Below are 23,977 nucleotides of genomic sequence, written 5' to 3'. Positions count from 1 at the left end.
TTTTGTTTACATGCTAGTATAGCGCTCGTTGACTGTGTCTGTCTGTTTGGTTAGCGTTGTAATCTGCTTTCTTACAGTTTTGATTGGTTGGTATGAACCAATCACAGAATACTGCCGCTTTGGCAACGTCCATCCCAGAAACGGCTGCCGTGGGAACGGCTTTCAGTCTGAATAATGAAGTGAAACGAAATGAAAATGCAGGTGTCAGGCTACAACCTTTATGGACTTACACTCTTACAGGACACTTTTACAATTCATTTGACATAGACAATGAACCAACATGACATGATCAAAAAAATAACCAACTAAAACACTCAAGCTTCATACTGTACGTGGCAGATTACATAAATAAAACGAAGTTAAAATACAGCATAACATACTACTGAACAACTGGTTCAGACCTATCCACAGCCTCTTAGACACAGAGAAAATAGACAGAACTTGTACCTTACTTTAGTGAGGACTGATATATGGAGATTGAGAAACAAGGTGAAGTGTTTTCCTTTAACCATAATGCTGATGTCTCCATCTCCGCTCTGACTGATGGCTGGCTGGCTGGAACTCAGTGTCATTGCCTCCCAAACATCTGTTTATAGTAAATACACAGCCAGCCATAATGTGCTGGGCACCATGAAAATGGAATTTCAAATAAAGTCTGGTATGCTGCTCAGATGGTAAAGAGTCTGCAGACGTCTTCAGCAACAGTGCATCCTTCTCAAATGGACTACAGTCCCGTCCAGTGCAGTGCAGGGCTGGGCGCTTTTAGATTGATTTAAGTCTGCTACAGTCCTGGCCGGGCCGTGGCTCAACGGTCCAGGCACCTTGGCCGGTAGCCCGAGTCTGGCAGTGTCAACGGGTTCGACTCCCGATCCATCACCCAAATTTCCTGTCAGCCTACTGTCTGTCCCTCTATAAAAAATAAAAATAAAGGCGAAAACCACAAAAAAAATAGTCTGCTACAGTCCTGATAAAAAGGACTTTCTATTGCATGTTGTTTACAGGGTATAGTGAAAGTCTACGTAAAGGCAGCATGAACTAGCATGGTTTCCTATGCTAGTTCAAGACAGGGCAATTTAAATTAGCAAAGCAAATAACTCCATAACGGTATTTGGGAGTCAATATTACATCACCATTATGTTTGTCAGATGAAACCTGGCATATATCCTCTCGGTTTGCCTATGAGGACCTTTGCGCGACCTAGTCCTGATTGGCTGGCTCGTCTCTAGGCTTCCAGACACGCCACCTAAGCCAATGGGAGTGCCTCCTAAGCCCTGAAAGGCCGCAGCTCGTGTTAGCTCGTGTTAACCCAGAGCCCCTCACAAGTTGTCACAACCATAGAGCGGCTAATGTTATGAGCTAACTGGAGCTACAGAACAGAACACAGTGATTGAAAAAAAAAGTTAATCTGCTGCTAAACCCCTTGCGCACATGCTCCATGCTCGCTCTGACAATAATATATATTCAAAGATTTGCGCCACATTTTCACGATTTTCCCAAAAAATAGCAGATCTACAAGCTCATAGTGACTTTATGAGTACTCGGCACTCTGTGCCGCTATGAGTACAATTCTAACTTAAGATCATATTGCAGAATAAAAAATAACCTCAGGAATACAAAGTTTAAGAAAACCAGGCTTTGTGATGGTGTGATGAATTGATTTAGATCCACTGAACCTCCTACAAGGGAGGATAAATGCATATAAATTGTTTATATATAAATCCACTTTCTCCTAAGCAGATGTCCTTTTTTATCAGAATCATTCACTCAAAATGAGTGATTCATGGGCAATACCTTGAGGTACTACTATCCAAGTGTTTACACAGTAAAATCCTCAGTGCTCACCCTCAGAGCCAGTACCCGTATGCATTTGTAAACACACTCAGATGAATGAACACTGAGGAGTTTACTGTGTGCAACGTTGGTGATGGAAACAAACAAACAAACAAACAAGCAACATTCCAAGTGTTAATTTAACGACGCTGAGTGTTAATGGGAGTTTGCACTTTGCAGTGAAGCTTTCAGTTTGAATTTGTATTAAGTGCAACCATTTAAACCTTGTTGTTGTTCTGACCAAATTTAAAGCATGTCAGGTGAATGTGTATGTGTACTTAAACATACTGAAGGTTTGATTCAGGATATCCACAATCTGGATTTTCTTTTCCTACACTAAATCTGTTTTATTTCAGATAATTCATGGTTCCTGTTACTTACTGTGAGCCTTTATAAATGATAGGATATCTATTTGATGGCATATTGGTTGGTTGGTCTTGATAGAAAATAGTTGCTTTTGGCCAGAGGTCAAAAGCATAACAGCTTTTGGCCAGAGGTCTTTGATAAAGGTCTTCGACATGAAGCATTAGAATCCCTCTGAAGGACCACTGTGGAAATAATCACAACGATATTGATGAACCTCACTGTCATAACCATCCATCCATCCATTTGTAGACTCAGAGGTAAAGCAGCAGTCCGAAACTTATTTCAATGAATGCAATGCTATTTTAACCAACCTGGATGGTAGAGTGTGTTTATACAATGCAACTAATACATCTGCAGTGGTTGGAGGTGGTCTCCCAGTCCCTACACAATTACTACGGCCTGAAGCTCATAATAACCACAATATTATCCCTGACCGAGTAGCTTTTTCTTTGTCTTAAAAACGGTAGAATAGACCAGGGGTAAAATCCTGGGTATGTCATGCAGATTTCAGCTTTAAATGAACACTGATGATTTGGCTGTGTGCAGAGAGTGTCCATATAGGACTGACCACCCAGGAGGTGCATTGAAACCAGTGGTGGAAGTACTGTACTTGAGCACAATTTGAGTGCTTTCACTTTACTTGACTATTTCTATTGTTTTATACTTTAAACTTCTACTCCACCACATCTCAGACAGAGGCAAATATGAATACGTTTTAGCACTTTTTACTTTGGTACTGTAAGTATACTAGAATTCCGCGGGCCGATATAGTTTTGTACTTTAAATCAAGTCACATTTTTAATACAGGCCTTTTACGTGTAACAGAGGATGTTTAAGTGTACTCCTTCCACCACTGATAGAAGCTCAGGCTTTTGTCCACCACTGATTGACTTGGGCTTGGTCTTCCGGGGGCACAGGTTTGTGTGGATGGGCTTGCTCCCGAGAACACAATGACCCGGTCATTTGTCACTGTCAAATTAGACTTGACAGAAAGCCATTCTTATTGAGATGTCTTGCAAGAGGTATGAATACATGTCAGTCTTTATTTGGGACCTTGTTCTTCCGCAGTTCAGCACCTCGTTAAATTCTGAATTTATGACTTTGTTTGAGCTAATGTAGCCTTTCTGTCTTTGGGCATTCAACCATTGGAATGTCCCAATTCGTTAGACACAACTATGTTCTCCCAGACAAGCACCGTTTTTCTTTTAACAAAATGCTGCTATTGTTTACAAGTACTAAAGGCAGGGTTCACTAGTATTTAACTGGATGGCAGTTGTTAGAATTGTGTGTGTGGTCTTATATGCTGAAATGTCATTATTTGCCCTGAGACCTTTGCCCCGAGACGTTAGGAGATCACCAAACTGTCAGAGGTCAAATAGTTTAAGGCAGTGTGTGACATTGAATGCACGACCAATTCTCATTGGATGTCAAGCTCCCCAAAAGTGTTCTGTATGGTGGCATTAATGTTGCAAATAAGTAAAACTCACGGTTTTCTTAAAAATACAAGTTTATTTTATATCACATAAAACATAATTATAGAGCTGTACACATTTTACATTTTACAAATTACACATTTTACTACAACAGTAGGTTTTTACAAATAAAACCTGTGGTGTAATTCATAGGAAATTGTTTGGGTGGTTAGTTCCATTCCAGTAATTCACAACACTGATAGATGTTTTGTGATTTTGTCTTATTACTTGTAATAACCTAACCTCACTATAGCTTGTAGTCAGCTTGTGTTATGCCTGTTTTATACTTAGTTATGTGCCGTGTCACACATCGGCAATAGCCGATCTACAAGCTCACAATGCGTCACGATGTGGTGCGTTGTGAGCTTGTAGATCGGCTTTGTGATTGACACCTTAATGCTTCTGAGACTTGTCTAAGGGAATAACGTATCCAGTTAGCCCTTATGGAATAGTGGTAAGCTTTTAAGAAAATAAAAACAAATATTTTCAATGATAAATATACGAAAAACAACTACAATTTACAATCAAACACGGTGAAAACACAAAACACAAGACACAACATTCAACCACCGAAACATAACAGAACAACTCCTAACTGTTGCACGGACATGCGTACAGTATCATTCTCATCCAGGGGGTCCTATAATGTCTGAAGCTCTTTAGGGCCGAAAACTCTGTGGTCGGATCTTCATCTCCACCCTCTTCAGGGAGTAGTTGGGCCCGTGCCAGCCGTACCAGGTCATCCCGTCTGAGTTCTTGGTGTGTTTGCCGTAGCGATGGAACACGCCGTTGAGGTTGGAGTCAGTGCAGCAGTTGTACCAGTAACCACCTGTGACAAAGATAGGACCAAGATTAGTCTTAATTATTGTTCGCCACGCTATAAAATCCTCAATTGCAGTATTAATTTAAATCTGACAGGCCAACAAATTTATCTTGTTCACCCTCAGAGTTAAAAATGTGGTATTTATCACTTTTTGCTAACCTTTGCGCAGCGAAGCGCAGTCATCCACGCATTTGTCATTGTCCTTGCCCTTGGTGCTGAAGTTGGTGTTGTTGTGGTAGCGCAGGGAGTCTCCGGCATTCCCGCTGTAGTTGGCGATGAAGAGCTTGTAGCTGTTGAGCTCGTTTTTGATGGTGAAAAAGCCATACTCTGCAAAGCGAGTCTCCCCCTCCCAGTCCTGCATCAGGGAAAGGATGACATGAGGCTGATTTAGAGATCAAGTTCATTGGTTATTAAGAGTGTGCATGTGAGAATACCGACATCGAAAAGACAGTGTTTTGCCTTTGAGGAAAGGTTGTGAGTGTGAGTTTAGCGATGGACAGCTTCAACAAACACGCGCACATACCTCCATCTCTATCCTGAGCATGCTGGGCTGTCTTGTGAGACGGAAGATGTGGTCATTGCCCAGCCAGAAGTCCCCACGGATGGTACCAAAGCCATTCTTGTACTGCTTCCAGTCGCGGTTGAACGACGTCAGGCCCACCTTGCGCCTCTGGATCAGTGTCCAGCCTCCACCGCTGCTCTCCATGTCACAGAACACCTGAAACCAGTGGAATCCAGTTGTTCTTTAGTTCCTGAGCTGATGAGCCTAACATTCTACCTTAAAATACCTAAAAACACCTTCTAAATCCTGACCTAAGTTTTCTGAAAAACGGAAGAAAAGAAAATCCCAAAATGTTATGCTGCTATATACTGTACATAGCAACAAGAACCCCAAAGGAGCTTAAGCCTAATTATTCAAACTTTGTCTAATGACTACTTCTTGACAAAAATAAAGAATCTTGTGATGCAGTGCATTTGCATTTTTCACCCATGATGAAGGCTTTAATTTAAATTTACATTTAAATTAGGCTTTGATATTAATTAGGCTTTTCAGGTTAAGGCTCTGACTTACATCCAGCTCAGGGGTTCCCAGAAACTCATCTTTAGGCAGTTTGTACTCTCCAGAGATCTTGTAGTTTCTGTTGTACAGTGACGCACAGTCATACATGGCATCTACGGGGAGGGGAGAAAAATGTTAGTAAAAAAGAAAGAAAAGAGATTTTAATCACAGTACCTAATAAGTACCTACATAATAATGTTCAAGTAAGGGGACAGTTGAGAATGTGTCCCTGCTCAAAAGCCAGTGAGTTCAAAACAGAAGGAAATTGTTTAGGTTCTATGGCATGGTATCATATGGCGATGCCATTAGGAGGGCTATGAGATCATTGGCTACTATTGGAATCTTCACTGTGAAATGTGCAGTGCTCATTTAACTCAGAGTGTACAAATCGGGTCCATTTGGGTACATGTGTACACTATCTGAGTTATATATGGATGAAATACGACTCAGATTTTTTTACTGTGCACAATAGAGGGAAGAAAGGCATGTGTGAGTGAGTACAGTGTCTGACGTGAAAACCTCCACTCTAATCTTAACTTCTCTTCCTGGCCTGCTTTTCCTGTCTGCACAATGTCTCTGTCATTTAAAAAGCCCTATTCAGTGATCTCTTCTGCCAGTGACAATAAAGTTGGGCTGCTGGACCAGGCTAATTGGCTATTAAAATAATAAACTGTGCCATGCCTGGTTAAGTCCTCTCCACAGCAGCCAATGCTGATTAATGGTTTGTTAGAGTGGAGATGACTGATGGAGTCGATGTTGGCTTTAGGTAGAGGTGGTCTTTATTGACAGCCCACCAGACGGGGCTCTGCGGCTCCAAATTATGGCTTTTGGCTGCCTCAGAGCAACCCAGACAAGTGTGTACACTGTAATCTATATTATCAGCAGTCTGGTGCCTGTGATTAAAAGCGCACAAGCGTGATTATAGCTTTCCGTGGCTAATATATATGTACGTTGTCTTGTACATGACATTGTTTGCCTATTTGTCAGATTAGTTGAGACAATACTGTACAGCATCCCATTCCAGTGAAATTAATGGTTTGTCTGAATTATTTCTGTGGGATAACTTGTTATAGTATCTTGGCGGTGTCCATAAATCATAAATAAATATTAATAATAATTATAGAAGATCATGTAGTACATTCCAGCCACACTCCACACACTTCTTGAAGAGGTGAAATGGTCATTCAAAGCGCAAGTTTACTGACTGGCAGACAGCAGACTTTCCAAGCTTCACATTTACTATGATTTTGAAAGGGATTATGGCTGTGCGCTGCATACAGAGCAACCACCGGTAGGACCTGCACACCTGGAAAGTGCATCTGGTCGCAGATGCCGAACAGACGTGAAAGAAGGAAAGAGGCTGGGTAGCGTGACTGGGAGCAGGATCTGTTTTGCCATGTGGAACTGGTATAGGTTTTACAGTCATTACTGCCGAATTATTAGTCTAAATACTTTTCACAACTGCTGTGAAATAACTTCTCAATGGAATCTAATTGCCACAGTTGCTTTCTGTAAAGCTTTGCGTGTTGGGCAGTTAGTACCTTTAACACCTGCTGCATTAACAGCTGCACGGCCAAGCGTTGGGGCTCACCTGTCGAGGTTTGGGTCACGGACTGAGCAGCTTGCAGCTGCATGATCTCCACGCGGTTGTTGATCTCCGAGTACTTGCTCTCTGCCTCTGTGACACGGGCCTCCTGCTGCCGGTTCTGCTTATCCAAGTCCATCATTTGCCTCACGACGTTCATCAAGTCCGTCTCCTGCTTGCGGTTCATCTCCTCCAGAATGCTGGTCAGATTGGCCACCTGCACCTTCAAGGAGCGTACCTCATCGCAGCAATGATTCTTGGATGGCTTGGGCGGCGCCAGTCTCTTCCTGGGGTTCTGCTGTGCCCATGTCTCGACCATCAGGAGCAGTGTGATCCCTAAAGCCAATGCGCTCAAATTTACTTTTGCCATTTTGTAAGCGAGAAAAAAAAATCTAGATCTTTGCAAACCAAGTCAGAAATGTCTTTCTTTGGCTCGCTGTGTTTAAAAGTGGTGGATCCTAGTAGAAGGTACTCTGCTGTGCTGTGCTGGAGGTCCCAGAACGAATAATGGAGATCTGTCTGCCTCAGTCAGTAGAAGCCCTTGTAGCCTTGCATTGACCAGCCGTTCTCTCTGTCTTGTCTCCTCACTAAAGCTCTGCTCTGCCTGGTGCATCTTAAATATTTTCTGCACGTGGGTTCCTCCCCCTTTCTCTGCCGGTGCACACCAGTCACTGTGCTGCTGACCCCCACCAACCTCCTGGGTGGAGGGGCCTTCCCCACCCCACCCCTCCTCTCCTCTCCTGCCCCTCCACCTCACCTCCTCCTCCTCTCTCACTTTCGCTCGCTCCTAATGGCTCGGCCCCTGTGTCTACTCTCTTTGTCAGGTGTTGAAAGTTTCAGGGCGATGGTGTTTTTTTCCCTTCTTTTCCCCAAAGCGCCTGGAAGAGCATCAGAAGTCGCAGAGGAACAAAAACAAAGGCTCCCATCTGAACAGAACCCTTTTCTACACAGTGAAATCCAGAGATTTAATTTAATTCTGAGAGTGTAAAAATGGACCAGTTTTTGACCCGTGCCCTGTCAAAAACACAGACTTAGTTCCAATGTTGAATGCAAAAATAGCTGATCTACAAGCGCACACTGCATCACAATCACAACAATGTATTGTGAGCTAATAGAGCTGCTATTTTCGGGGTCCGGCGTTGGCGCACAACTAACTATAAATTAGGCTATAGGAAGACACGCTTTGTTTACAACTTGTAACGCTTGTGTGGTGATTGCCACTTTTATGGCGTTAAGTCAGGTAAGGAGGTATGGGGTTTGCATGTATGCAATTAACCCCATACCTCCTTACCTGACTTAACGCCTGTCAATGACAGCTGTTATTACATCCTCAGGGCTGTCCATTTCTGTAATGGACTGAGTGTAAAAGTGAGTCTTTACATGCCAAAGAGGTGTGCAATGTCAGTATGTACTCTTAAGTGTGGAATAAGTGTGCCAATGAAGGTTTTTGGCAGCTGATATGATTTCTACTTTGCACATAAGAAGCATCTCAAGAAAATTGGGTTTGCAACAGAGTTACTAGTTACTACTGTATAGTTTTTAAATGTACATTACATTACTGTTAATGAATATTGTTAATGAGTGTTTCAGTTTAGTTTATTTAGTTCTTCAGGCATTGTAAGGAAAGCCTTGATTATAGAAGCTGAAAAAAGGTTGAATAAGGAATCATGACATGACACATGATGGTGTAAAATCTAAAACAAATGTGATTCCTTTTTTTTTTTTACATACAATTCTATTTAGTTTTAGTTAGTTTTGCATTGTTCAATAACAAATACATTTTTCCCTTTAGTTTTAGTCTTAGCACTTAAACACTACAGTACAGTATATACTTAGTTGACCGGAGTCAACTATACCCCTCCTTTTTTCATGGGTTTTCTGGGTTTATGAGGTTAACTATAATCACCCTGGTTTGCAAACACTTTTTCCCCAAATAAATAGTTCAGCAAACACGTTATAATTACATTGTTGTTACTGTGAAACAAGAACGAAGAGGTGGTTGAGAACATAACGGTCTAATTGGGAGTTCTGGACATTTGCACGGCATTTCACAAGAAGGTCAAAGCAAGATGCTACATGCTGTCGGAAGAAACCTTTTATTCCCACAATGCAACCTTCAATGTCCCCACCCCACCCCCCCTTAAATTTAAGCCCTACTTCATCATTCAAAAGTGTCACAAAAGCATCGAAAATAGCTGATCTACAAGCTCATTAGAAGTTGTGAGCTTGGAAATTCTTTCCAAAAAGAATCTGGAAAGTGAAAGTGTTTCTGTGGGTTTTGTAAATATTGGACCAATGGAAAGTATTAACAAGGGCTTGTGCTGTGATGAAATACATTTTACAAATTGACTAAATTATTATTATTAACAGTTTTGGACATACAAGGTTTCCACGTGACAGTGACCATGTATTCTGTCATCAAAGGAGAAACTTGTAGAGCTTGTAGATCGGCTATTTTTGCTGTTTATCATAATGACAAAGTATATCACTCGCGCAGGTGCTGACATTTTTACCACTGAGCCAATAGTCAGAAAGACCCCTGACGTGCTTGCTGAGGGGAGAAATTACATTTTGACATTCAGGCAATACCACTTGTCAACCAGTAGTGGTCCTACCAGACCACAGGATCACAACATGTCTCAATAGAAGAGCAGTGACATAGTCGTATTTCCCTGCTGTTTCCACCGCAGTTGTGTTAGCTATAATATTGTATTAACATACTCTACCATGCTGATTTGTTGAAATAACATTTCATTCACAAAAAAAGAAGTTAAGGCATTTGTTGTAAAACTAATTGTAACCACTTGTGTAGGCCATGAGTCAGACATGGCCTGCTGCTATTGTGGCGGTTGTACAGGGACAGCTGTCTGATCCTTGCTATTTGCAGCCCTGTCTAGTGTCTATTAGTGTAAATCTGCTGATTCCTTTTTGCATAGAATATTACCATTTAGGGACACTTGCTGTGCCAATGCAAGAATAGCAGTGCAGTTTCCTTTCCCTGCTCCTCCTTGGACTGTCACGACATTTTAGCTGACGATTAATTGTTGTGTAAATAATTGTGATTAACACAACACAATTATTCAAAAATAATTATGATTATGTCGATCAAGCAATTATGTAATACTTTTGACAGCCCTAGCTGCTGCTCTCTTGACGTGGGTATAACTTTAAGAAGTGTCTCATTGAGGACTGTTAGGATATTACACTATACAGTTGGAGGAGACATTGTGTGCTCTGACCAGCTCTGTAATAAATATGGTCGGATCAATCATGCTTTTGATCTGCACAGAATTTCTAGCTAACACGAACAACATTTCTGTGACAGATTGGCCTTGCCTGTGTATTTTATTTTCCGTTCTCATTGCAAGCTGCAAGCTTCCCTGACAAATGGATGAATAGGAACAAAGTGGACTCCTGTGTCAAGAGGGGCACTGTGAATGAGTATAGTGTGTAAAATGGGCACACTGACTCAAAGAAAGACGGTAAAATAAATATTTGGTATTGTCTCTGACTTCCATTTCATTAGTGTGGTTTTGGATTTACATAACCTGACAACATTCTACTTTTCAAGGACTTTATTAAACAATACAAAGGGAACATTGTACCTGTAACTCTCAAAGCCATGCCCCAGAAACCATAGCAAAATGATTTGTTTACAATACATCATGTGGCTTCAATCGTGCGGTCTAGTGCGGTCAAGGACTTCTGACAACTGGCCAACATTATATGTTTTGGACTTTTATTAAGCAGTACAATGGCAACTGTGTACCTGTAACTCAATGCCCCAGATATCATGGAAATTGTGTGTTTTTTTGTAGCTTAAATCAAAAAAAGCATTTTTTAGATTAGTTGTTGGCTTTTATTCCTTTATTGATAGTTAAGATAGGCAGGAAAGAGGGAGGGAGAGACATGCAGAAAAGGTCGTCATGAACGGGACTCGAACACACAACATGCTGTCAGGCCAGAGCCTATATGTGGCATGCGCCTGGACCACTTGGCCAGTGGGGTACTTTTGACATCCTGCCAACATTACAGGACTTTACTAAACAATACAAAGCCAACCATGTACCTGTAGCTCTTAAAGCCACAGAAACCATAGCTACAGTACATGTATACGTTTCCATTTTGTGACTCTTCATGTGACCACCGCGCTCTGACTTACAGTAGGTGCGTTACCCGTTCAAAAACATATCATATAAATAACGGTAATGGGTCGCACACATGGCTGGATAGCACTGATGAAGGAAGGCTGGATAGCACTGATGAAGGAAGGCTGGATAGCCCAAATGTTTGTCTCTTGTCCAAAATGCAAGAATTAAATACTGAAATGCAGTCTTGGTGTGTGCGACCCAGGCCATTACCCTTATTTATATTTACATTTACATTTTGTGACTGGAATCAATCATTAGTTCAAAAACACATTGATCACATTATTATTTTATATATATAATTCAGACACTATATTTCTTTAGTTGTAGAGTGGTGGTTAGGGTTGGGCAAGATAGATATTGCCCAGTCCTTGTTAACAAGTACTGTAGATAGACATGGAACAAAACAAAACAAAAACTTGACACCTTTACCCTCACTCGATACCTCAATGCATAAATCCTCACCTCTTCCCCATGAACCCCCTTCCTCTCCACTAATCACTTGGCAGGCACCCCTCTCTAAATTTATCTGCACACGGTCCGGAAAAGCAGCAGTTTTCATCTGAATCGTGATTGAGTACAGGAATGTAAAATGTCTTTCCTTAGCCCCCATATCGCACAAAAAAACACAATTGTGTGAAGGTCCATCCTGCTGTTGATTTGTTGTATCACTGAGTTGAAGGTGAAATCATTTGGAGGAACATCACTCTCGTGTCCGGACATTTAGCTCAACGTTTGTCACTGGCTGCTCTTTCGAACTGATCACTGCTTCGCAATGTACGTCTCCAGTGCACATGGCTTTGTCCTCCTGAGATGTTGACATATGTTTTCAATTCTCCGTATTGGTTGTCTCCCTACCAACCATATGGGAGTAATAAGCCTATTTGTCAACTCTGTGCAAACATCCGAGGAGGGGGTTAGAAAATGTATGAATTTTCAATATGTTGAGGTTATAATTGTCTCTCTCTGATTAATATCCCCATACATATTTCAGTATTTATTTAGTTTCCCTCATTTGGCCCTCGTCTAAAGACAAAACCAGTACCCATTTATTGTATTTGTCTTAACCGCATTTACAACAACACACGCATGGCTTAGATGATTGTCGAAGTTGCATTACCTCATGCTGCATTTTCCTGGATATTCTCAGTTACATTTCCATTATAGTTTTGATACCATCTAGATTCTAGATGGTAATCTTACACAGAGTAATGACCAACTGAGTGACCATAATCATGATTGTGTTAAAAGATTTGACTTTGTTACAACAAATGCAATACAGCTGCATTGGAAACAAGAGCACGGTTCGTCCTCTGGTGTCCGTGTTTTCCTTTTAACCAAAAGCCCAAAATATATCATAAAAAAGATGGAATTTTGGAGATAAAGTGACAATGTCATAGTTGGCTGATTTATAACACGTTCATCTAAACACAGATAAACTACAAAGCTAATTTAGAAATGCTGTCCAGATTAGGATATATCTGGACAGCCTATCTCTCATGTATGGTACACAAGTGTGTCAATGTTTCTTTTATATGGACTTACAATATTGGCAGACGTTGAATCAACCTCTACACAATGCTTAAATTACTAGTAGCATGGTTCTGTGTTTTGTGTCCGTTTCATAAAACAAAAATATCATGTCTCCATTCTCAAAATACAGACTTTACAAAGTTGTAAATAATGATCAGTTACAGTTAAAGTCACAGAAAATTCCAATAACTGTCCGGAATTGATGGCATGCTGTCGCCAGTGTCTGTTGACATGCTCATAACTCTTAACCTGAAGTAATGGTTTGTGAGTCAGTGTTTTGTGGAAAAAAGCGTATAATTTGCTTTCCTGGACATTCTCATAGCCTTAACTGTACTGTGTGAGTCAGATCCCAGTCTCCGGCAAGGTGTCCCCAGCGGTATAGCTTTTCCTCCGGCCCTGGACTCTGTCATTCACTGCTCGGTGCCGCGAGGTCCAGCTGGACACTGTTTTATATGCTTAGCATCATGCCGTTCTGTTTTCCTCCCCCCCCTTCAGACACCGTTCTGCCAAACAGTGCAGCCTCTAACCACGTCGACATTAGAGGTGTTAAAACCAAATAAACTTCCACCGACGGTCCCCCCATATTTATACAACCCCCATGGAAGGCCCTCACATTCCACTGCGGGACACCATAATTTTTTTCTCCAAAATGTTGTAAAATTAAAAAATATCTACACAAAGCTCAATAAGCTTTGTGACAACACTTTGAACAGCTATTTTTGCCATGAACGAATTGAACGTATGAACGTATAAGATGTGGGAGTCACTTGTTACTGAACAAACATTCTATAGCACTGATTTCCATTGGAATAAACGTAAAGAACAATAAAACAATCACAACCTTAGATAGACAAGATAAATAAGCTGACGTAGCAAATCATGACCAGTGTTTCTCGTCAAGAGACTTCTTTGCAGTCTCTGTCCCCCACCCAACCCCCCTTTGAAAAAACATTGGAAATGGAGCCACTCTGTGACCGGAGAGGCCAGCCCAGAGCTTCAGATCACTCATGGGTTCAATTAGGGGGAAAGGTGGTGGTTGAAAGTGAGAGCCAGTGCATTCCAAGGCTTTCTCTCTTCTCTCCGGTCTTCCCTCTTATATAATATTTATTAAGGGGTAACATCTTCTACCCAGTCACCCAAGAAACGTCAGGAGGCAAGGTTTATAATAAAAAAAGCCTTTATTAAAGCAATTTGTCAAAGTAAAATGGTCAATATGTTTGAACTCAGTGGTCTTTTTCAGGACATGGAGGGGCATGTCCTAATTAAACTTTCTTTCCATCTTCAATATTAATACGGTATTTATTTCTCTTGAGCACCTGGCTGTTTCTTTCAGACTATATCATGTCGTCCTGTCTTAAAAACATGTACAGCGGATGAACTTTTTCAATGTTGGACTGTTACAGCTGTGATATCGATATGATGATTCTTTTGTAGCTTGACTCCATTTGATACAAATCAGTGGTGACGGACGACGAGAGCCTTTCTGGAGTCCGGTGGATAACATTTTGTTTTAATTGCAAACAGAAGATGCCTGTTTATCAGCATCCAAGTTCATGATTGCTGCTGATCGACTGGAGTTTACACAATATCGACGGCAGATAAAGGAAATCACAGGTCTATAAATATGACCTTTTCTTTTACGTCGTGGCTCCTCAGAGGCAAGCAGTCTAGAAAAGGGACTGTGCGTGTCTGTCTGTGTGTCCGGAAGCTAATCTCACCAACCGTTGGACCGATCAGGACCACATTACTTTTGCACAGTGCCAATAGGGCACAGACATTGTTTTATGGCCCGGTCCGGCCTAGTGGCCCGGGCACCTAGGCTGCTAATCAGCCAGATTAGACAGCGTGTCGTGGGATCGACACTCGTCACTCCCCATCTCTCTCCCCCCCATTTTCCTGTGAGTTTACTGTACACTATCAAATAAATCCCAAATAATATCTTTAAATAAATAAATATATATAGTGGACTGAAACTTTTCCAAACTTTGGAGTTGCACGTCATACTGTAGAATCATCAGATGACTGACTGTCATAGGGTGGCCATATGAAGATCTACATTGGAGCCATGTTGTTCAAATGTGGATCATGAGATCCACATAATTAAAAAAAAAAAACTATTTTGGGTGTGTCATTATACTAACTATAACCAAGCTCGACGAGCCACAATGCGATGCAAGGTTGTAGACGTCCGATATTCATCGTACAGCGAAGAATAACGAGCATCAGTGGTTAACATTCGATTACAAATTGAATAAATATTTCCGCAGATTGGTTTAGACTTATCTGGGATTTCAAATTTAAGATGCTACTCATAATGTGTCTGCGCTCTACAAGCCAGTAAAACCTGCTCACGCATGGAGGTTAAATAAATGGTTCCATATTTTTTATAATGAAGGAGACGGTATGCGTCCGGGCATGCATCAAACTGTCTGAGCGGAAGACCTCGAGCCCCGGCGTGCCACCAAGAGGTCAGGGTGGCTTTGGTTTGCAATGGCTACCAGGTGGTGCCTATATGGTGGGGTGGGGACACAAGCCACGTACCGGCCGTCTGTGACCCGCTCTGCAAAACCAGTAGCAGGAATAGATTATACCCGGGGGGAAAGGAACGCAGATTATCCCTCCCTATCCCACTTGAGCGGTCTCTTCTGCTTTGTGTAAGCAAGTTGTCTGTGTGGTGTGGCTTCAAAGGGACATTGCGTGACATCGGGCCAAACGAAAAGGAACAGTTGTGTTGACATTTTCGGATTGCTTGTTGACGACAGTGGAGTCTGTTTGTATTTTTCTGGGGTTCTCACCCATTTTAAGTGGATTGTGTCATTAAGTTTGATGATAGAAATTCTGAAAAAGGGTGTAATCGCCTCTTTATCATGGTCATCACCTTAACAAATGCCATACTTCTTTCCATGGCCTGGGTTTGGAATGACTAAATTAGTTTTATGTTTGTATGCAGTGTGTAAAGGCACACTTGTTCCTTTGACCAATAGCCAGCATTGCAAATTTATGGTTCTAACGTAATCCCACTGTTAAACTGTGACAACTGTACCCTCCCGCAGCTTGTTTTCCATAGAGCCAGAGGGAAATTTATTATAACATAATTCATTTTTTTGTAGAACAAAAGGATTACTGTAAATCACAAAGCTGAAATAATTCAAGGAAACCAGATGTGGGTGGATAGTTGTTACTGTTTAATTTTTGTATGTGTAGCCTATGGACACTCTTGTCCCATTGTTCAAAGCTTGCTCCTTTTGTCTCCATCCAAACAGCAATACAAGCGCAGCATTCCGATGACCTAACGGGCTATAGGCTCCAGCTTTTTGTTTCCTTTTTCTTTTTTGTTTTGCTGTTGGATTCACTTTCTTCCCTCGGCCTCTTGACCCGAAGGTGAGAGACCCAGGAGAAACATTCTGCCCCAGTGTCCCGATGTGTTAACAGCGTGGTGTAAACATATAGATGAGAATGGCTTCTCCGGCTGCCGTCTCAGTGGTCCCCTAACATGCCTAACTGAGTTTGGCCGGAAAACAAGAAAGCGGTAAAAAGAAAACGTCAAACAGAACATTAGCGATAATGACCGTCATACATTTAACTTGAATGCTTTTTCAACAGAAAGCCCACCTTGGTTCACTCTCAGATGTTCAGATGATCACGTCCTTGAAAGAGAACGCTTATGGGTTGTTATTATTTCTCTTTTTTATTTTATTCAATCTTCGATATATGGTGTGGAACCGTTCCTACTATATTAATTTAACCACATTAGCCCAGTCGTCCCTATTGTGGGCACATTTTCAAAATGTGGCAAAAATTGTCGTAAAAAAGGTAGAAAAAATAATACTAAATGGAGTACAAGCCCACAATGCATCACTCTATGACCCTATTGTGAGCTTGTAGATCGGCTATTTAAAAAAAAGATTAACAGAAGAACAAAGAAAATAATGGAGGGTTAGCCAGGGTTAATGGGGTTAATTTCCAACCACAAATGATTTCAAACAAAGCTAGAAAGGATTTTTCTCTTCTTCAGAGTGCAACCGCTCATGCATTAAAACAACTCCCTTTTCTTGTTGCCCATTTTGAAACAATGGCACAAGTCAAACTGTTGGAAGTAGTCAAAGCGTTAGGGATGAATGCAGTTCCAGGACCATCTGGAAGGGTGACACCCTGCCTGCGCTCATTGCATGCAGTGACGTGTTGCTCTCTCCACAGATGCTCCGTGCTCAGAGCCTGTATTCCATAGCGATAACGCGTTACAGACTGGTTGGATCGATGTTCTCCTAGCACAGCGGGTCTGTGCTTCTGGAAGATTTTAGTTGTGTGTTCATGTACTGCAAGTTTAGATACTGTTGTTGCTGTCAGGCAGAAACCTTGTATAATATATCCATATTTCATATTTGTATGTGTTTTCCTTTTCCTTAAATTAATGTCCTATTTTATTCTTAACCATAAATATGACAGTGTTGTGCAAAAGTACCAAAAAGATTTAGATTATTATTCTTTTTTCTTTTTTACATTTTCACCTACATAATGACATGGCCAAGATAGGGACACCATGCAGGTTGAAATTATTAGTAGTAAAAACCAATGAAAAGTATTACCAAGAGCTAAATAATAACTACATTGGATCCATTGGAATACAGCTTAGTTTTTTAATTTTATGAATAGTTTTGGACATAGTTATAGTATTGTCAGATGGGACTACTAGTCGCATAGAGAAGGTTTAGGCAAGTTATCCTGAAAAATGGAGTGGTAATTATACTCAACTCATATCACACAGTATTTTTCATAGTAATCTTTACCCTGTAGGCCTGGAGTTTACTTTGAAGATGGACCCTTTCAAGCACATGACGAGATAACTCAAACGTTCCGAAGTAGTTCCACAGCTTAAATTAAATGATTGAAGTTTAGCTTGTGACTACACACGGCACATCCATCTGTCCGTCCACGTGTGTCAATAATCGGTAGCAGACTATCATTTTCGTTCAGTCAATGCTCAGCCGTGCTCCTGTTGAAATATCCAGCTGAAAAAATAGGAACACTCTGCCTTTTCTATGTCAATCATTTCCTAATTGTCGGAGCTTGCTGGCGCACGTTTTTATGGATCATGGAACAGGAAAAAACCAAGCTAGTCTTGGCCTAATGTACTGAACTGCTCACTATCGTACGACGATCTAATGTGGAGAATTTGATACCGATCAGTTCTCCAAAAATGTCTTTGGAATGAGATAAAAGAAGTGGGTATTGTCAAGAGGGCTGCCCTCATTCAATTCTCATCTATCTTTCTTTCTGCATTGCGGGCCCCGATGCTATTTGATGTAAATGAAGTAATGAACATGAGTTAATAGTCTTTCTTTCTGCATTGCGGGCCGCGCTGCTATTTGATGTAAATGAAGTAATGAACATGAGTTAATAGTCTTTCTTTCTGCATTGCGGGCCGCACTGCTATTTGATGTAAATGAAGTAATGAACATTAGTTAATAGTCTTTCTTTCTGCATTGCGGGCCCCGCTGCTATTTGATGTAAATGAACATTAGTTAATAGTATTTATTTGTACAGAGCAAGTCATGCATGCAGCACTTCCACTTCCACAGGAAGTGCACTCTTACTGATGGAGAGACTGTTCCAGTGGTTTGATTGGCTCTTGTGTGACACCAGCGAAGGCACGCATATTGCCGTTCTTGTAAACCTTCTTTCTTGTAAACCTAGATAGTTTTAGCTTCAACCACATTAATTTCGAGGGGCCTGTTTTTCCTGGAGGATGAGAAATCTCAAAGATTCTTACCAAGACATTGAACTCAATGCACTGCAGGGGCTGTGTGTGTTTAAGGTGTTTAGTCAGTCAGTGCAACCGATGAGTAAGCTTAAGCCTACCGGAATGCCCTGCAGCGGTATGACTGCACAAATGACTTAGTATTAACCACATTAATCCTGGCATCCTATTTTGGGCATGTCATTTAAAGGACAACATTACAGTTGTGACCAGATTTGACTGGGCGACTGCCATTGGATTTTTTTTTCATGTCATATGAAAGGCATGGAATCATAGCTTCAAATTGACATATTGGTTGTTCAGTCTGACCCACCATTTTTGGAGATATGGCTTAGAGTGATGTCTTACAGAAAACAGCGAGTTGAGAAAACAGGCTTGAAAGGTTCACTTCTGTGGTCTCTAACATTACACCTAGCTACATGTTTAAGCATTTTTTTATATGTCAAATTCAGCTATGACATTGCTCTAGTATGTAGTAGTAGTAGTAAGAGTACGTACTATTAACTCATTTTGGATAAGAACAAAATAATTTCAGTTTTTCTCCTCTGGTGAAAAGCTGTGGCACAGTTGGTAGTGCTGTGCCTCACAGCTAGAAGGTCCTGGGTTCGATTCCCGCTCAGGATGCTGTGGGTGCTGGCGGCGTGTTTCCTCCTCTGCGTCATCAGTGCCCATACCCGAGGCTGGGTTGGCGAAAGGGCCTTTCTGTGTGGAGTTTGCATGTTCTCCCCGTGTCCCCTAGGGTAGGTACCCTCACAAAAACGGGAAAAAAACGAAAATAAAACACATTACATACAGTTAAACAAACAAATTCACAATGTCCGTCACAGTTCCCTACCCCCACCCCACAGCTGACTACTCAGTTAACCACTATACATCCAAAGCCTCTTCAATATCACCAAGGTGTCATTTTGGTTCAAGTCAACTACACAACTCAAACCTCTACCAAGGTGTAATTTCGGTTCAAGTCAACTACACAACTCAAACCTCTACCAAGGTGTCATTTTGGTTCAAGTCAACTACACAACTTAAACCTCTATCAAGGTGTAATTTTGGTTCAAGTCAACTGCACAACTCAAACCTCTACCAAGGTGTAATTTTGGTTCAAGTCAACTACACAACTCAAACCTCTACCAAGGTGTCATTTTGGTTCAAGTCGTTAAGACTCTTATGTTGAGAGGTGACTTTATGTGCTTTTGTTTTTCCAAGCCCATTTCCTACTTGTTCTCTAGCTCTGCCGGAAAGGAGTCAGTCAACAGCATGTCAGTGCTTCCCAGTATATACTATATCCTAGATGGATTTCTTTCCAAAGGTCCCTTTGTGTACAATGTCAACTTGGAAAGTGCCAGTGTCAAATTAAGCAGTGTTTTGGAAGCAGCCGAGTGTGAGCTGTCAAAAATGGAAAGCCCTCGCTCCCAGCTCCACCCTTGCTAATCTGCCGGGACAAGGTGCTACGACTACGTAATGGAAAGAATACCCCTACATCGCTGGATGGTTTCGCTCACTCCGTCCCAGTGTCTGAGACCATTGCTGATTGCGTTCTGGCCGCCCTGCAACTGCACGCTACCTCAGGCGCAGAATGCCAGATTTGTGTCTGACATCCAATGTCGCTTTTCCATTTTTGGCCAGTTTCTCTTGGAGTGTACCGCTCTGTAAGCCCCCCATACTCTCAAAAAAAGAAGATTAAGAAAAAAACTGACACCATAAGGGGATCAGTAGTGTTCAGAGTAGTTCAGTATGTACACACTCATGTTCCAGCTGGCCTCAATTACATGTGGGGATTCTTTACTTTAGCTCTCTGAGCCTCGCTGGGGAGATTGCCTTGTTTGACTAATGCAAATCCATGTGAGGAACCCTTCAGCTCTCCTCTACTAGATCGGACAGCTGCATGCAAGATGCGGTGGTACTGCCATAAAGTTTTGCATAATGGAACATAGTAATAACACAGTAAATTTGCTTACTCAACCTTTTTGTCACATTGCAGCTTTACAAGTGCAAAAAAAAAAAGAACCTGGGTGAAATTATTTGTTGTACAAGCTCCATCAGTGCAGTTTCATAAAAGTAGAAATAAATAGAGAAGGAAAGTAGCAGAAAACAAACGTGTACATAATATGGTGCGTGGTTATAAATATCAGTGGAATTAGGCAGTTTAATAGCAGTATATGTAATAACTATACTGTATGTACGGTGATTCATAAGGTAAGTAAGCCATGCCGAGCCATGAGGCCCATACGACAGGAGCCTATATCTCCTGTTTCTGTAGCGTCAGGCAGCTTTCTATAGCGTGAGGCAGCTTGATGTACAAGTACACCCCCTGGACATGACGCTAGTATGTCACAGGGCTTTACCTCCAAATTAATCCAACTCTTGATGCTAATGCAGGGACACTCTAACCACAAGGCCACTGAGCTGGTACAGTATATATTAGGTGCATAGTTTAAAGGAATATAAAAATAAAATTGGTTATAACACACCTTACTTGCACCTTACCACCCCTTTTGCATGCTTCACCAGTAGAGCAACCACTGAAGCTGCCTTAACCTATTTTGGGCATCTTTTCTCCTACATCCAGCTTTTGGTTACCGTCCATAAACGTAGTCTTAAGCAAACATTAAATTCCCATTGACAACAAATGTTGTCAGCCTTGACTCAGGAACAACAAGAAAGTTATTACCTCAGGCACATACTAGAGCTTTAATAACTTGCTTTTCTAATAACGTGCTTTCTACTTAACTCTACAGAATCTGGGCGAGCCTCCTGCATTTTGAAGCTAAATAGTCTACATTAAGGAATGGAGTTGACATTTGGCAAGCGAAAGGCATAAAGGAATGGAAGGATCAGTGGGGATGGATCCCCTCCTGATTAGATTAGACAAAGTCCAGTAGCGAGACTTGGATTTTCCTCTCTCATAAACATCTGAAGTATCATCTGTGGGGAGATTTGTACACTCTGGGAGTGTACAAATGGAACCAAAAAATGGATCCATAAGCCTACATTTGGTTTCATTTGTAGCTGTATATTTCTGTCATTTTAAAGCAAAAATGGAATGCTTTCAAATAGAGACACAACATGAGATCACAACACTGGTATCGGCTAACACAGAAATTGAGGTATCGGGATCGGATCAGAAGTGAAAAAAAGTTTATTGGGACATCCCTACTTTAAAACATGGAATGGCATACTGATGGATGGAGTGAGGATGATTTCATGAGAACGGAAGCAGTGTTTCTCCACCCTGTGTTAAGTTTACTTGAGAGCTGAGTTTCTTTCACATTTCAACGGCTAAAGTTACTGAATTCCCACTAGGCGCTTTGACTGCTTTCTAACCAAAGGTAGTGCATACTCTCGCTTAATTTTCTGTCATGATTAATGAGCACATATTGGTTTAGCGTTTGCAACATAAGCTGTTGGTACCACAGTGTTGGGGCCTCCCGAGTGAAGTGTGATTTGTTTTTGTTCCGATTTGGCACCCTTGCCTGCCTTCATTACCTGGCTGGGACGCCCGGATGGCAACACTCAATCAACATTTTGGATTTAAAGAACTGACTTAATGCTTTTACCACGACTATACGTTTATAATGGCTTCCAAACCAAAGCAGTCTAGATGTACATATGGCTTTTACTGTATGATGACCTGTTCTGTCTGTTTTTAGAGTGGATGATTTCATTTTAGACTTGTTTTCTTAGGGGTCTTTTTGCTCTGAAGTGATGAACAACAGTGGTATAGAGACCGTCACCTGCTTTTCTAATAGGAGTAATACAAAAATGAACAGACATGACGCTAAGAATAAAAGCTAAGAAATATAATCAGCCTGTTCACACTGCTTCTGGGAGTAAGTGGAGAATGTGGTAAAACATGGCAGATAATGAAGTTGAGAGTTGGGAAAGAGATTCAGAGTTCAGTCTGAGGAGTCTATTTAAATTCTTAACTTTGATCAAATCGACAAAAGCCTTTGTCTCACCAACACGTAAACCATTTTGGAATCGTATAAACATCTGTATTTGGAATTAATTTTGAGACCCCAGAGACATTTGGATCAAATCAAAGAACTCATGGCCGAGTCGAAAACAGGGCTCAAGTGGTAAGGTCTTTTCTTGTGCCTCACTAGGAACTATAGGAGTAGACAGGAAGTGAAGCCAGCTGTACTGAACACAGGACGGCTGTCACCAAAAGCTTTATGCTCACTAACGGGTCGGCCTGTTGATGGCGTTCTCACTGAAGAAGCCGGTTGCTTGAGCTCTGTCATCTGGATGCGCTCAGTTCATGTTCGGAGATGGCGGCCAGATGGCAGTGAATTCCCCAGGGTCCGCGGCACAGAAAGCTCTTCCTCGTTCTGATGCCTCATCCCGGATTGACAGATCTGGGCAGCTTTAGTATACTTAAGTATGGCAGGACACGGAAAGGCTTTTGAAAATGCCTCACAGCTTAGACAAAGCTAGTGCTACGCTCACAGGGGTGAGTGCCAGTCTCTGGACTCTGCCAGGGTACAGATTCCATCATGGTAATCGCATTTATTAGACACAATGGAAACGTGGTGGTTAGAGGAACTGGTTGCCGAACCATTGAACACTTCTTTATCACGCACGCTGACAGGTTCTCTGAGATGAGCTCAGTTTTCCATGTTATGCAACCGTGCTCTTTCTGTCCGTTTAGATTTTGGCGCTTGACCGGCTCCTTTGCCGGTCTACGCCAGCTTGTTCTGTAAAGTAACTTCAAAGGCTACATGCCGTGATAGGATGATATGTATACTGTAGATTAGAGCAGTGATTCACAATCATATTCATTTCAAGGACCCCCAGTTTGATACTCATGAGACCACAGACCCCATTTGATATTATTTGTCTCTGGCACCCCAATGTACACTGTAAAATCTTCAGGCAGCTAAGGTTTGGTTCCATAACTATTACATTTACAGTACATGTCTGAGCAAGCAGTAGCATGCCATTGATTATGGGCACATTTCTTATAATTGTGACTCAACCAGGCAATCCGGTACACTTTCCCTTGAGATTCTAGCTCACTTTTCTGTGGAAGTTCTTGACTACTGACTTCCCATTAACTGACAACATTGACGTGTCATCATACGTCACTAGTTTCTCAACTAGTGGCCGATATTTTTTTTTATAAAAAACAAATAAAATACACATTACTTTACTACATTACTAAATGCATGGTCAGGAACCACATGCAATACCTTCACGGACCACCAGTGGTTCACGGACCACCAGTGGTCCACGGACCACCAGTTGACACCCTAGGGTGTCGAAGGGTATTTTGTCACTGTTTACATCAGCGGTTCCCAAACTTTTTGGCCATGCATCCCCTGTTACTTCCTGACCTAGCTGACGCACCCCCTGCATGGAAATATAAATTGCATAAGCTATATAGAGACATACATTTCCTA

At 41.5% G+C, this 23,977-nt stretch overlaps 2 protein-coding genes across 7 annotated transcripts in view; one reads left to right on the top strand and one right to left on the bottom strand.

The window, feature by feature from the left end:
• The window catches only part of mtor (mechanistic target of rapamycin kinase), a 137,891-nt gene that overhangs the window by 47,157 nt on the left and 66,757 nt on the right, over positions 1 to 23,977 (top strand). The window lies entirely within an intron of this gene.
• Positions 3,686 to 7,738, bottom strand: angptl7 (angiopoietin-like 7). The gene is made up of 5 exons (XM_080763083.1): positions 7,143 to 7,738; positions 5,564 to 5,664; positions 5,015 to 5,209; positions 4,651 to 4,846; positions 3,686 to 4,497 (listed from the first exon to the last, which is right to left on the bottom strand). Exons 1-5 carry the CDS (start codon positions 7,504 to 7,506, stop codon positions 4,328 to 4,330), a joined length of 1,026 nt encoding a protein of 341 aa, XP_080619209.1. The 5' UTR covers positions 7,507 to 7,738; the 3' UTR covers positions 3,686 to 4,327.

Source organism: Protomyctophum bolini, assembly GCF_963924005.1.
Source record: "Protomyctophum bolini genome assembly, chromosome: 5".
In the NCBI taxonomy this organism is placed as follows: domain Eukaryota; kingdom Metazoa; phylum Chordata; class Actinopteri; order Myctophiformes; family Myctophidae; genus Protomyctophum; species Protomyctophum bolini.
Note: the sequence above shows the minus strand (reverse complement) of the source record. Positions and strands in the feature narration are given on the sequence as shown.